This window comes from Tricharina praecox, assembly GCF_024521635.1.
Source record: "Tricharina praecox strain CBS 144465 chromosome Unknown BZA05scaffold_11, whole genome shotgun sequence".
Classification (NCBI taxonomy): domain Eukaryota; kingdom Fungi; phylum Ascomycota; class Pezizomycetes; order Pezizales; family Pyronemataceae; genus Tricharina; species Tricharina praecox.
This window is the reverse complement of record NW_026250413.1, coordinates 23,380-37,415: the sequence shown is the minus strand read 5'-3', so window position 1 is coordinate 37,415 and position 14,036 is coordinate 23,380. Positions and strand designations below refer to the sequence as shown.

The following is a 14,036-nucleotide window of genomic DNA, read 5'->3' as shown; positions in this document are numbered from 1 at the left end:
CACTCACACGACAGTACTCTCCCACATCGCCTGCACGACACCCTGTACGGCTTTGGACAGCTGCTTCTCGACGTTATCTCTCTACCGGCGCTTCCATCAGACTTCTCACCCCCAGAGTAGTCGTACGGAAACCTTCGCCGTGGCCGACGTTTTTACTCGGCGGATTGAGATCCGGGCCGCTTTCGGCTCGGATTAATATAAGGTATATCTTGAAGCATCACTCAGTCCGGCTCGTCCGTCTTACTCGCCAACGGAGGGCTACCTACCCGGAAAGACATCCGGACGTGCGGAAACGATTCGGTCCCGAGAGTTGAATCCGAGTAATCAGCCCCCGCAACGGCCAAGAACTCGGAAGACTTCCAGAAACGAAGGTTGATAGAGTTTCCCGACGAGATTCGGAGTATCTAGTGCGCTATCGAAGCCCATGCAGGCCAAAGTACCGCAGAACGACAGGTACCCAAGACACCCATCGCAACCCGCGGCGCTGCAATGACAGGGGACCATTCGGAGAATTACATCAAGTGCGCATTGGTCCCGAAGTCAACACTGCCTTCCTAGTAACTACGTTCGAAGGGACAGCGGGAAGGAATAAGGTGCGACCAAAAGGGGGAAGCATGATTACCGAATCCACTCTGTTGGCGAAACCGCTGCATGTTGACATCACCCGCCAGTAAGCGTCTAGGGAGGCGCCCGAACGAAGAACCTGGGTCGGGGTTACACTTTTTCCGCCTGTAGGGGTTGGATGCTATACCTACTTTACTCGCTTGGTCGGCTCGATGGCATGCAGAAGCCTTTAATTTCTCTGCCTTTTCCCGGTACGCACGGGCTCCGACCTGTTGGGATTGTCTTTCTCCTTTCCACAGAGCAGGGCGGTGGCGGGAAAGGCATTTGCAGCTGCTTTTCCCGGCCGCCGGTGTCATTATTGTTCTCGAAGCTCAGTGATCAACCCCTGGGCTGTTTTCTTATCTATGAGGAGAAATGGACCATCTCCCTTCCTACTGGACTACCATGCCTGTTTCCAGAACATCCAATCCCCAAGACGGCCGTGGACCACAAGGGACTGCATTTACAACCATTCCAGCATCGAAGCTCCCGTCGCAGTCTAGGAGATTTGGAGAGGGGATGTGGGTTCTTCTGCTCCCGGCTGCCATTGATCCGGTATGCCGCCGCCATTAGCGCAGGCGTAGGGGGGCGTGGCGTTCCGGTACGGACTGCAGGCCGTCACAAGCAATCCTACCCGCACTTAGCCCGCAGTTCCAAACGTCTCCCGTTTCCAATAAACCAAGTTTGGTCCCAGGTACCAACGGTGTGATGGCGCGCGGTACATACACATGGGGTGCACTCAGTGGGTTGGTTTAATATACACGCATTCGGATTCAATCTATCTTTTACCTTCTAGCAGTAGTGCTGATGATCTGGTCGGCGGAATCGAATTCAAGGCGGTCACTCGTCTGGATAAACTGCGTACACGCGGCGGACCGTGAGGCGAGAGTCCATGTGCGGATGAAACTCCAGGGCCAGAGGAACGGCCTGTGTCTTCGAATAGCAGTCGTGGGGAGTTGCTGGACGGCCGTATAAGTATGGCCATGTGCTCCGATATCTCGAAGTCTCTCTCCTCATCCACTCGGTACATCAGATCACTCTCTTTCTTCCTCGCTCTTTCCCTCTTTCTTCAACGGCCAGCCGTTCTTTCCACATTCATTATCATTAATTGACACCGAGCTGCGCTCACCCCACAATCACTTCAAAACCGAATCCCCAATTTCCACTACAAAAATGCAGTTCACCACCCCCACCATTCTCCTCGCCCTCGCCAGCCTCCTCTCCTCCGTCTCGGCCCACGGTGTGATCGTCAGCCCGACCCCGCGCACGCCGGGAACGGCATATGAAGCCGCCTGCGGCAACACCATCTACAACAACCAGAAGGCTGACCAGGCGGGGCCGATCCAGCTGCTGATGCAGTCGGCCAGCTCGATCACCGACCTGGACGCCTGCAACCTGTGGTTATGCAAGGGCTACCAGTTCGACGACAACACGGCGAACGTGCAGACATACACTCCCGGCGAGACGATCCAGATGCAGGTCGACATCCGCGCGCCCCACACCGGCTACGCAAACGTCTCCATCGTCAACACGAAGAGCAACAGCGTCGTCGGCACTGCGCTGAAGACCTGGGAGTCGTACGCTAGCACGTCGACCGGCGTCACCGCAGACGAGACTAGCTTTGAGATCACTGTGCCCGCCGACCTCGACGGTTGCACTACCGCTGGTGACTGTGTCATCCAGTGGTTCTGGTACGCGCCCCCCGGTGTCGACCAGACCTACGAGGGGTGTGTCGACTTTGTGGTTGGAGGATCCGGCAGCACCCCGTCCAGCAGCGCTGTTGTCGTTGAGCCGACCACGACTGCTGTCCCCACCACGACTGCTTACCCCACCACCACTGAGGTCCCGGCCACCACCGAGGTCCCGGTCACGAGCGAGGTCCTTACCACCACCGCGGTAGCAACACCCATCTACACTTCCACTTCGACCTCCGTCGCCGTGCCCGTGTACACCACCGCCGTGTCCGTCAAGCCCACGAGCACCAAGTCGACCGCCGTCCCCGTCAAGACCGCCACCAAATCCGCCGCCGTCCCGGTGTACACCACCACCGCCGCGACCATCAAGCCCACGTCCACCTCAGTGACCAAGCCCATGTACACTACGACCTCCAAGGCGGCTCCCGTTTACACTACTGCGGCCCCTAGCACGCTCATGACCAAGACCCGCACGTCGACCACCGCCCCGGCCACCGCACCCGCCGCAGGCGCGACAAAGACCTCGCAGAGCATCAACCAGTGCCTCGACGCTGTCAACGAGTGCATCCGCAATGCGCAGAGCGCGCGCGGTGGCGCTGTGGACTTTTCGAGCTGTGAGGCGCAGAGGGCTGCTTGCTACTAGAAGGCTAGCCGTTCGTAGATGGAGACGGAGGGAGAATTGGAAGGAGGAAGGGAGGGGGGAAGAGAAGGGATGGGAGTTGCATCGTGGATATAGCATTGGAGGGATCGTATATTTTTGTATGCATACATTATTTAGATTTAAAATTGTACCTATTAGACTTTCACTGTTTCACTGTTCCACTCTTCACAGCGAGGGCCCGCCGACTGCCGACTACAAGACGTGACGTGATATCACTCGGTGGCTGGTAGCTGTGTGGCTGTCTGTGTGGCTGGTGCTGCAGCTGCGGCCGCGCCACAGCAACGGCATGTGACGCCATGCCGCACGCGCACGGTACTAGTCACCTCACCATATGTAGCTGTCTCATCACCACCGAGCTCCACCATTCCGAGCTCCAACCCCGAGCTCCACGGTCGACCACCCGCCGCCCACCCGCCACTAACGACCAACAACAAAAACATGTTCGAGGTCCGTCCCGCCCCTCCCCCTCCTCCCCCTCACCACTGACCCTTCATGATATGTAGTCCAACGCATCCCTCCGCTACCGCTACCGGGGCCACCGGGCACGATCCGTCGATCTCACACAAAGCGAGCTCGTCGAGCTGCGGGCGCAGCAGCGCACATTTGAGGGCGCATACTTACGCACAGCGCTGAGCCAGTTCAGCTTTGCGCTTGTCGTGCTCAAGATCTTCACGCACGAGTTCTATCCGATAGGCGCGCTGTTTGCGACTTTCGGGTGTTGTATTCTGGCCGCCGCGGCGCTGAGGAGGAAGGGCGGGAATCAGAGGTTCTTTAGTCAGGGTGAGGGGAGGAGGGTGAGGAGTAGTGGGAATGTAAGTGCTGCCTGTGTTGCTTGTGCTTTACGATGGGGGGGAGAGTGGCCGTGGGGAGTGGGGAGAGAGGGGGCGTTGTGGCCTGTGCTAACCGCCCAGATAGGTCGTCACACTCGTCACATGCATCAGTGTTGCGGCGTACTCGGTGCTGCTGGTGTTAGTTGTGCGGCTGAAGTAATGCGACGATACCCACGACGATACCCACGACGATACCCACGACGATACCCACGACGATACCTACGACGATACCCCCACGACGAGGGACGAGAAGCGAGTTTTTACGTTACGGCAATCTTTCCCTTATTCTTTCTACGCTACAGCGTTTTTTTATGGCTTTATGAATATGAGTACGAATATGGGTGTTGGAATGGGTGTTGGTATTGGTATTACCGACGACACGAAGGGACGGTTTTGGAGTTTGTTTGGACAATATATGCATCATGATATTCAGTTTCAAAGATGTGATGTTCTGAGTAGATGGGGCTCGTTATGGTCATCTCCAAGCTACCTGTGACAGCAGCTATCGCTGTCATCCTTTCCCAGCTCGTACTCTGTATATTCTCTGATTTGTGTGTTCAAACCCTCCGAACTCCGAGAATCTTGGCAACTGGCAACAGTCGGCCACTCGGCCACTCGGAGATGTCGGCACGGAACTCGGAACTTGCAACTTGGTCGCATGTGATTTATACGCCACTCCCGCCCTATTATCTATGAAGTCCTGCTATGCCGTGTCGTTCACCCGCGACATACGGTACTGTGTACGCCGTGAACCCACCCACCTAGGTACTCAGTGCCCACCCAGTGCGCACACACAGATCTGCTGGTCCGTCTGACGTGCATAGCTGAGTGCTGAGTGCACTGTTCAGTGTTCGGTGTTGACACTACAATCTCCTCCGTTCTGGATATAGGCAGTCTGGAGTCTGGAGACTAGACGTGCAGCAACAAAACCTCGGCTTTAGCACTGAGCAGGCCACATACAATGCACATAGTGGGGGACGTGATACGGTCGTGTGTCCTTCTTTATGCAGAGCGGCGGGGTTTCCACTTTCGATTCGTAACCCCCCCGTCGCCCCAGTCTCGACTCTCGATCGACTCTCGAGACAGCGGCAATCAAGGCGCACGACGCACGAATGGATGAGTACGATGGACTAATGGACGGCCGGGACGCGAGTAACACACACACACACACTTGTGCAACCGGAGACACGGCTCTTCCAGCTCCCAGCTGTTCTCGCAGTTCCGCTCCGGCTCGATCCGATCCCAGTTTCCCCTCATTCCATCACCCGTGCATCTCTGGGCAGCCTGAGGGCGGCGTGGGTGCCGCGTGGGTGTGGGGCTGCCGGAATGCTCGGGGCGGGGGTGGCGACGAGGGCGGCGGAGGTTGATTCTGGGCGAACAGAGGTTTGTGGCAATAATATGCCGTGAACGTCGACGGCGGCGCCGGGAGCGCGGCCAATACGGTGACCATCTTGTAGCTATCCTGTAGCTATCTTGTGGGCGTCACCAGCATCATTGGCGAACATCTACATATCGTACCTATCATATATGTCGACATGAAGAAACGGTTGAACGGTACAGGTAGGTATCGCAATAGGTACAGCAGCTATAGTAGGTAGAGTAGGTAGATGGACAGACACGTATACGCCAGGAAACACAGATAAACATCACGTAAATAAACACAAATGCATAAACATAGCTAAACATCAAAACACAACACCCGCTCCATCCCTCCGCCCATCATAAACATACAGATAAACATACAGTAGTACAGTACAAAATACACACAACCCCCACAACCCCCTGCATTACCGCTGCTCCTGCTGCTGATTCCACCAGAAAGGATTCGCAATGTCTCCGATATTCTCCATGAACCAGTGGTAATCGAATATCTCCGGCTGCATCGCGGCAGCTTCGGGCATCATCTGTTGCTGCTGCTGTTGTGCGTGTTGCTGTTGTTGTACCTGCTGCTGCTCGTGTTGCTGTATCTGTTGTTGTTGTTGGTGATGCTGTTGCTGCTCGTGTTGCTGCTGTTGTGTGTGTTGCTGCTGCTGCTGGAGGTGCTGCTGGAACTCACTCTGCCTGTTGCCATTGCCGTTGCCGTTGCCGAGGTGATGTTCCAGCTGGGCGTTGGACGCGGTCAGGGAGTGCTCCAGGTTCAGTATCGGCCCACAGTCCTCGCCCCACTCATCGTCCGCGCCGGCGCCATTCCTCGCCGCGGCAGCGGCAGCATTCAGCGGATCCTCCTCCTTTATAGTTCCCATCTGCTGCAGGGGCAGTGGCAGTGGGATCGGGGGTGTTCTCTGTGACGCGAGAATGTTAGGCATGGGCACAGCGGCGAGGACGTCGCCGGTCAGGTTCGGCGGGGAGATAGACACGTTGCGGGCCTCGTCGTCTTCGCCCTCGCGCTCGAGGATGCGCGAGTAGCGGCGGTGGATCCAGCCCGCCATCGGCAGGATCTTGTCGAGTTGTACCAGGTTCTTCATGTTCTGCCGCAGCTTGCGGTCGGCGTCGAGAGAGATCTTGGGGTCGGGCGACCGCCGCTTGATCATCTGCACGGTCATCGCGGCGAAGAGGCAGGACATGCTGCGCTGTGCGTTAGCTGCCGCTCGGAACAGGGACCAAGGGATGTGTGTATCTACCTGTGCTGCGACATGTACCGCGCCCCCCACATCTTGACCAGGTCGTCCGATATCTTCGTAATGGCGTCCGCCGCGTTTCCGGCGATCGTCTCGGACGGCTTCCGGATCTTATCCGGCAGCGTGATGTCGGTGTAGATGACTGGCCGATTGAGCAGCAGCAGCTGCGACAGGAACGTGATCTGCAAGCACATGGCCCACAGGTTCTTGCTGTTGGACTGGTACACGAGCTCCGGCGGGAGCCCCTGCTGCCACTCGCTCAGGCGGTGGTGACAGCTCTCGCGTAGCTGCATGCGTCCCACCAGGTCGCGGGCCGCGCCAGGCGAGAACTCGCAGGATGTGATGCCGCTTACTGCGCGGGCAACCGTCAGTTGCCGGGCGTCAATACCGGGAAGGGGGGGGGAGCGAACCGAGTTTGGCGAGTTTGACTTGCTCAAGCAGACACAGAGCTTGCACTCTGTCCACCTCGCCCTCCAGATCCTCGAGCTCCAGAGGCTCGACATCGCAGTCCTTCTCGTCGATCATCATCGGTTTCCCGAAATGCGAGGATGCCTGCCGGTCCCGAAGCTATCACGCAGATACGGAACGATAAGCACACCGCCTTTCGGCCGAGAGAATCTACAGGGACATACGAATAGCAACCACCATAGTCTCCTCCATATCCTCTTATCACGGTTATTCAACCGACTCCGTTCCGCAGACCTGTGAAGTCCCATCGACTGCGCCATCCTGATGGCTCCCGACAACCACCACAGCGGGTCCTTGTGGTCCGTCACCGCGCGCCACCAAAATTGCATCAGGAACATGGTCTGGATATTCGTGATCTTGTCCGGCTCAACATCTCCATCCCACAGCAGTCTAGTGCGTCGATAGAAGCCCTCGATCGCCTCCCGCCTCGACACATACCCCGCGCGCTGGAGGATGGCCCAGTCGCAGTGGGTGGCGGCGACCATGAGCACGGCCTGCACCAGCTGGTGCGAAAAGGTGTTCATCTGCAGCGACTGCAGGAACGTGTTCTTGCACAGGATCGGATAGTTTGGATGGCAGACTTCAAAGTACTGGTTGATGAGCAGGTCCCGCACTTCGTAGCGGGGGAGCACGTAAGCGCCCTTCTCCCACAGCTCCTTGTTGACGCGGTTGTGCACGTCGCCGTCGTCCTCCATCATCAGCGTGGGCATGTGCAGCGGCTTCTCGTCTATCGGTAGTTGCTCCTGCACGACCCACGAGAGATGCCACGATTCGCCGAGATACGTAACCGGTCCCGTCGTGGAACGGTGGACGGACGCAGAGTTCTGGAGGAGCTTGCGCCATTCCTCGCCGTCGGTGCCGCTGATGGAATGGCGTCGGGTAGTGTTCCTCCGGGGCGCACCACCTCCGCCGGACGGAGTCATCAGTCGTTTCGAGCCGATGGTGGGAGAAGTAGAATCTCCATCGCGGCTCTCGAAGCGGCCTCTCGCGCCTCTGTTGGATCGTAAGCGTCGAACAGGGAATGGGAAGGGAAGCAACGGGTGCACGCGACGAACCTCACTCTCTTCGACTCGATAAACTGGCAATCGGATTTCCCTGCGTGCTTGCAATTGGAACACGGAAGACTAACCCACGTTTCTGCCGATTAGCTCTCGCTCTCGCTTCTCCCCCGGGGTCCCTCCCGCCCCAACCACCAACCACCAACCACCGCCACCACAACCACTACCACCACCATCGCCATCGGCCTCCGATCCGAATCATTGGACGAAAGCGATCGACCGGCGGCAACGAAAAAAGAAAAATTGAAGAAGAAAAATCACAGCACGCTACGCACCCATTGGTCGCACCATCGCAGCGGACTCTGCGCTCATTACAGTTCTTGCAAGCGATCATGCTCCGTTTCCTCTTCGGTTTCGGGGTTCCACTTGTCGCGGAGCCGGAGCCGTTCGACGCGGCCGCTCCCGGAAACGTCGGCACCGCATCAGTGGGACTGTTAGATCCCGCGCCTCCCCCTGCCCCGCCTCCTCCGCCGCCGTGCGAGTGCATCATGTGGTCTCCATCGTCGTAGTCGTGGCTGCCGCTCTCGGAAACGGTCGTGATGACGTGCAGGAACGGCGGCGACGTGACGGCGTTGTTGCGCGCGATGTTGCCGGCGGTCGCGGGGAGATATGATGTCGCCGTCGTCGCCGTCGTCGTCGTTGTCGATGAGGTGTCCGATGTCATCCCGCGCACGTCCATTCCTCCCGCTCCTCCTCCGATTCCTCCACCTGCTCCTACTCCCACTCCTGCGCCTCCTCCGCCGTCGAGGTGCTGCATCGCGGGTTGACTCCGACCGACAATCCGGGGGTGGAAGGGCGATGTGCCGGAGATAAGGGGTGACGAGCGATCTCCGTTGGGAGTATCGGCGGCGGCAGCGGCGGTGGTGGTGGTGGTTCGTGTAGTGCGAGTTTGGCTACGGTCGCGGTCGCGGTTCGATGTGATGCGAGCGAAGGATGTGGATGTGGATGTGGATCGGACCTTTCGGATACGGCGCGGGCGCGGGCGGGCGTGCGTAACTACGGTAGGTATATCTATCTGTGTGTGCACTGTGTGGGCGACGGTATGGTATGGTATGTAGAGTGTGTATGTAGGAGCGAAAGACACCAGGTCAGGTCCCTATTTACTAGTAGAAGCTGAGTCGGTCTTTTTGGGGGGCGCTTTCGTCTGGGGTGGGCGGGAGGATGTGGGGACGGGGCTAACTAAGGTGGACTCTGGAGGCCCTGGAGGGCGCAAGGGGGGATCCGATCGGAGGCGAGTTTTAGACTGGACAACCAAACTTTGGGCTGCAGCGAGGGGGAAGAGGAAGCAGGAGTTGGAAGTCGAGATGATGCGGAGGAATGATTATGGCGTGTGTGTGTGTGCACTATTATCTGCCCGAGTATGTTGCTAGTATCTTTACTTACTCCATACCTTTCTGGAGTGCGGTATACCAGTACATACCAGTATCTACATGCCATCTCCCTCCTCCTTCCCCTTCCCTAAGCACTGTTGAGTCCGTGAATCTCTGTGTGTGAGTCTGTGTGCATCGCCTTCTCTCTCGTGCATCTCTCCCGTGCATCTCTCCCGTGCATATCCAGAGTCCTGTCCAGCGTTCAGCGCCCAGTATCCACCAGTATTCCCAACTCTCCAAAGTCCAAAGTCCATTGTCCGATTGGTGCCTGCCACTGCCTTCTTCCCCACCCAGTGCACCCAGGGCACTCAGGGATCTCCACAGAGCCGAGGCAGCGCGCCCCCCAGAGGAGGCTAATCGTGGAGATCGCGCTAGAGTGTTCTAGGTAGGCCGGTAACTACGGTACCGCTCTATAGCGCGAGTTGGTGGTGGTGGGTGGTGCTGGTGGGGGGATCGTTTAGACGACAGGCATGGCTGGCGATTGGAGACTGGAGTGACAGCATGGTGGTGGTGATGAAGATTATGGGGACGTCCGGGCGTCGAGGTCGATACCGGAGTCGTTCGGGGGGATGAAGGGGGGTGGAGTTTCGTGAAGAACACTCTGCATACTCACCACCGGTACCAGTACTTACCTGCCTATATACTTGCTTGCGTGTTTATGTACCCAAGCAGGTACATATACCCACCTGGCTTGTCCACACCCATCCCATCGTCAAATTCGTCACGAATGGAGAGGCCAGCTTCTAGAACCTTTACTGTAGATAAGTAGCGCTCGTACCAACCAACCAGCCAACCAGCCAGACGCGAAGCCGGGCCGGAGAGACCTGCACATGAACCATGATCCTGGAACCCGCTGCCGGCTGCTGTTGCTGCAATTACCCGCGAGTCGTGATGACATTCGCATTGGGTATTCGCTGCGGCTGGTTGTGCTTTTCTTTTCTTTTCTTTTCTTTTCCTTCTTCGTGTGTATATACCGGTACTTGGGTACTTGGGTAGTTGCTTGGGTATACGGTAGGTACTTTGCTACCATGCAGAAGAGGAAGGGGACGCAGAAGGGGAAGCAGAAGCAGAAGCAGAAGCCAGAAACCATAAGAAAGATTCATCCATCGTGACTCGCCACACCTCTGTCTGTCCGGCGTCCGCAGTCCGCAGTCTAAATCGAAAGACGCAACCGTTATCGATCACCCCTAACGGAGAAGCTCAAAATATCCTTCTAGAAATGTACTTCCGAAAACGAACTTCGAATTCGACCTTCGACCTTCTAGCTCGTTTCAGAGCTGTAGCATGTCTGCACTGGAGATCACAGGACTGGGGGTGTGCTGGGGGTGCTGGGGGCGGACGGTACACAACACAATACTCGGGCCGTACATACATATCTTGGACCTCGATGTTCCGCGGCAGTTTTCGGCTGGTGGACGGGTATGTACATTCCTATGTAGGCATGTAGGTGTGTATGTATGTAGCTGGTTGGCTGTCATCAGTTTGAAACGCGAAGGAAGGAAGGAAGGAAGAAGGAAGAAAGTATACGCGAGCTTTCCTTCATTCCTTCGCGGTGCCCGGAGAGGATCATACCGGTGGTGATGATCGTACGGTGGTGACGGCGGCGAGGAACGTTTCAGGTCGGATTTTGCTTTTTTTTTCTTCTTTTTTTTCTCCTTGTTTTCTTTTTCTTTCCAACGTCGGCATTTCGAAATTCGGCCCTCGGGTGGTCGCTCGGGTGGTCGGTCTGCCGGTCTGCCGGTCGATCGGTCAGTCGAAACGCTCTGACTTGTCCGTTGAAGGGGAGCGGTCATCTGGCAATCGCGAACAGTGAATGTCACTTGTTCCGATGTCCCATGAGTGGCTAGGGTGGAGGAATCACTGGGGATCACTGATGATGATCATCGCGATTGCCCGCCACGGAGCCGAAAACAACGATAAGGACCGCCCCCACCTCCCGCCGCCGAGTAACTTAATCATGGACCGCCATCCTGACCGCCATCCTGCCTTGGTCCTCCCAGCTCCAGCTCCAGCTCCAGCTCCAGCCCCAGCTCCCGCTCCGGTTGGGGCCCACAGCTGTACTCTATATCCTTATGTCCGCTGCGACCTGGCAGTGGGCAGACCAACGAGTCCGTCGGTTCTCGGGCAAAGCTTCAAGTCCAGCGCGGCAGTGTCAGACGTCACGTTGCGAATAGATGGGGTAGCCGGCACGTGTCCGTGTCCGGCCGGACTCCGAAGCATTCGCGATCCCGAGCGGTGACTCCGGGTTCACGCTGGGCAGGGCAGTATGGCCGCTGAGGCGTCAGCGCCGCAGCTCCGCAGAATCTTGCGATACCTACCCCAAGGGCGATCGCACGCCCGCTTGCACCCTGGTCTCCGAGCATCCGAGTATCCGATCAGCGAGATCCCAGTACTGTGGGAAAGAATTCCGCGGGCCTGCGGCAGACGGTTCGTCTACTTATGCACCGTCCTGTCCGCCCCCCAGTCTTGGTCCCGCTGTGGCAACGCTCATGGGTGTTCCTAGCACAGTGGTAAGTAGCAAGTGAAACCGGGGGCTGCATCGAGAATTGAGCTTCGCGCGCTGGGTGAGGCTGCTTCGTCGGAGATACGGCGGCGACGTGTGTGCCGTGAGTGCCAGGAGCGTAACACCGTTTTTCGCCTGCTCGAGGGTGGGGGGCACTTTTTGATCTCGGCGGGTTGGAGGATCGCGGCGGTTTTGCAGACGGCTCTTTTGCCAACACCCCTCCAGGCTGGAGGCGGGATCGAGAGGAGGGCACATACGGAAGACAGAAGAAAGAGAAGATAGAGGTTGATCGTATATATATTCTGTAGATGATGGTGGAGAAAGAAGAAGACAAAGGAGAAGAAGAAGAAGACCCCGCCATGCCTGCCAACGTTGATGCCCGCCGCTACTAACCACATTCGTTTTCTCCCCCCGACAGGAGTACTCCTTCACTTCTTCCTTTCACCGAGAGCTCCTCCATCACTTCGCCACAGGGGTGTGTGTATCGCCATCCTACGAAGTCGGGGGGAGGAATAGGGGAAGGACACGCACAATTTACGTTCGAGGAAGCGATGTTGGAGATGACGTCAAAGCTGAAGTGAAGATGCATATGTTAACGAGTTTCTCTCGACACGGTGAGAAGCGAAAACAGCGAAAGTAAGTTCCTCTTCAGGAATCGGTTTTCACAGTGTTTTGCGTGTATGCTCGCAGACTTTGTAGCATCTTGAGAGGTACATACGGTAGGGAGTTTCAATGCTGATGGAGGACAACCTACTTCTTTTCGAGCAATTGAGATTGGTGCTGACCTTGAAGACTTAGCACCGAAGATGTACGTATTAGTGAGTTTCTCTCGACAGATTGCATTCTGGAAAACAGCGGAAGCAAGTCTTCACCACTGGGGCCGTGATGACCCTTTGGCAACTTCGGTAAGAGATGGGGGACCGATTGTATTTCACTAGAGAGAAGACGACAAGTAGAGAAAAGGAGCCTCCTATGTTCTTCAGGAGATCCAAGAAGGTCGCGAGTTGAATCGCGAGATCCTGAGGACGAACCACAACGAAAAGCAAACTAATGAGAACGATGAAAAGAAATAATGAGAAAACAAGCAACCCACCGGCAATATATACAAGAGCATTCTCAACGTTTGGACCCACTGCATCGGGTCTAGCCAGGTCGGCGAAATTTCGCCGCTCGTGCATCAGCCATTCCTACTCTCTGCTCAAATCAAAAGACCTCTGTACATGGTTGCACACGCAATGCAGCGGGTCCCAACCGACTTACGACATCTTATTGCAGTAGGTCCCTCCCAGGTCCACAGCGCAGGTATGGAAACCGACCGCCAAGTCGTCGGTCTCAGCTGTGTCCCACAGTACCCACCTACAATGTATCTACCAGTACTCATGGGTCATCGCGTGAGCACATGACAGCAGACGGTTGCTAGAATGTGTGAGCAAGTATATTGTTGTTGTAGTGTGAGAGTCTGAAGCCTCGAGAGAATACATAAAAGAAGGTTGGTAGGCGACCAGTGCTCCCGACGTCATGACTGCGTAAACGGCTGTTAAGCAACGAGTGAGATATTACAACAACGGTCACTGAAAACCCTAAACCTGCGCATACGGAATAGCTCGTACATATGATACATCACATGTGAAAGGAAGACGTGGGCGAGCAGATCCCCTTTCAAGCCCCGGTGTGTGGGCGGGCTTAGATTGGCGCCGGGCATCCGTGACGGATCAGCAAGTTGGTAACCCAGGAATACCTACCTTGTAACTGGTGTCGAGCGTGGAAAACTGGGGGTAGCAACCCGACGTCGAGTGACGGTATCACTCGCAGTTGATAATATATGGCTTTTAGGAGCTCATATGGCTGACCGGCGTGCTCAATAGATGGTATCCGCGGCGCGCCAGGCCTGATACTGTAGGATGGAATGGGAGCGCAAAGCGTACCGGCTGTAGGAAGACCATAGGCCGTCCAAACATCCAAGGACGGCAAAGGACAACGATACTTACCAGCTGTGTGACGCCGAATAGCCCGTTGGCCTAGCCGTGGTTACTGCGCTGTTCTTATCATTCATTCGAGCGTAGAAAGTTTCGTGGCGGAGCTTGTCCGTCGCGTGGGTTAGACCCACCACTTTATAGGTATCGAATTCATGTATCCAGCACGGAAAAAACTCCCGTGTGGTCTAGTGGTCTAGCTAGGCCATGCAATCGGCGAGGGGAGCTGACGCAAAGGTCCCGGTTCAACCTCGGTGA

At 56.5% G+C, this 14,036-nt stretch overlaps 3 protein-coding genes across 3 annotated transcripts; 2 read left to right on the top strand and 1 right to left on the bottom strand.

Moving 5' to 3' along the window:
- The first annotated feature begins 1,554 nt into the window (after positions 1-1,554).
- BZA05DRAFT_372955 (uncharacterized protein) lies at positions 1,555-3,041 on the top strand. The gene is made up of 2 exons (XM_051481717.1): positions 1,555-2,382; positions 2,575-3,041. Exons 1-2 carry the CDS (start codon positions 1,777-1,779, stop codon positions 2,938-2,940), a joined length of 972 nt encoding a protein of 323 aa, XP_051339555.1. The 5' UTR covers positions 1,555-1,776; the 3' UTR covers positions 2,941-3,041.
- Positions 3,042-3,291: 250 nt separating this feature from the next.
- Positions 3,292-3,974, top strand: BZA05DRAFT_372953 (uncharacterized protein). The gene is made up of 3 exons (XM_051481716.1): positions 3,292-3,405; positions 3,462-3,770; positions 3,874-3,974. Exons 1-3 carry the CDS (start codon positions 3,397-3,399, stop codon positions 3,946-3,948), a joined length of 393 nt encoding a protein of 130 aa, XP_051339554.1. The 5' UTR covers positions 3,292-3,396; the 3' UTR covers positions 3,949-3,974.
- A 1,714-nt stretch (positions 3,975-5,688) lies between these two features.
- BZA05DRAFT_337383 (fungal-specific transcription factor domain-containing protein) lies at positions 5,689-8,419 on the bottom strand (the record flags this gene model as incomplete). Its single annotated transcript, XM_051480851.1, has 7 exons — positions 5,689-5,749; positions 6,144-6,353; positions 6,410-6,758; positions 6,817-6,973; positions 7,039-7,867; positions 7,891-7,998; positions 8,208-8,419. 7 exons carry the CDS (start codon positions 8,417-8,419, stop codon positions 5,689-5,691), a joined length of 1,926 nt encoding a protein of 641 aa, XP_051339553.1.
- Between the last annotated feature and the right edge of the window lie 5,617 nt (positions 8,420-14,036).

Excerpts from the sequence above, each read along its gene's own strand:
- BZA05DRAFT_372955 (XM_051481717.1), top strand. The coding sequence starts at position 1,777 with ATGCAGTTCACCACCCCCACCATTCTCCTCGCCCTCGCCAGCCTCCTC. Across the intron at positions 2,383-2,574 it reads GCACCCCGTCCAGCAGCGCT|CCCACGAGCACCAAGTCGAC; the intron begins GTTGTCGTTGAG and ends GTGTCCGTCAAG.
- BZA05DRAFT_372953 (XM_051481716.1), top strand. Across the intron at positions 3,771-3,873 it reads GGGTGAGGAGTAGTGGGAAT|GTCGTCACACTCGTCACATG; the intron begins GTAAGTGCTGCC and ends CCGCCCAGATAG.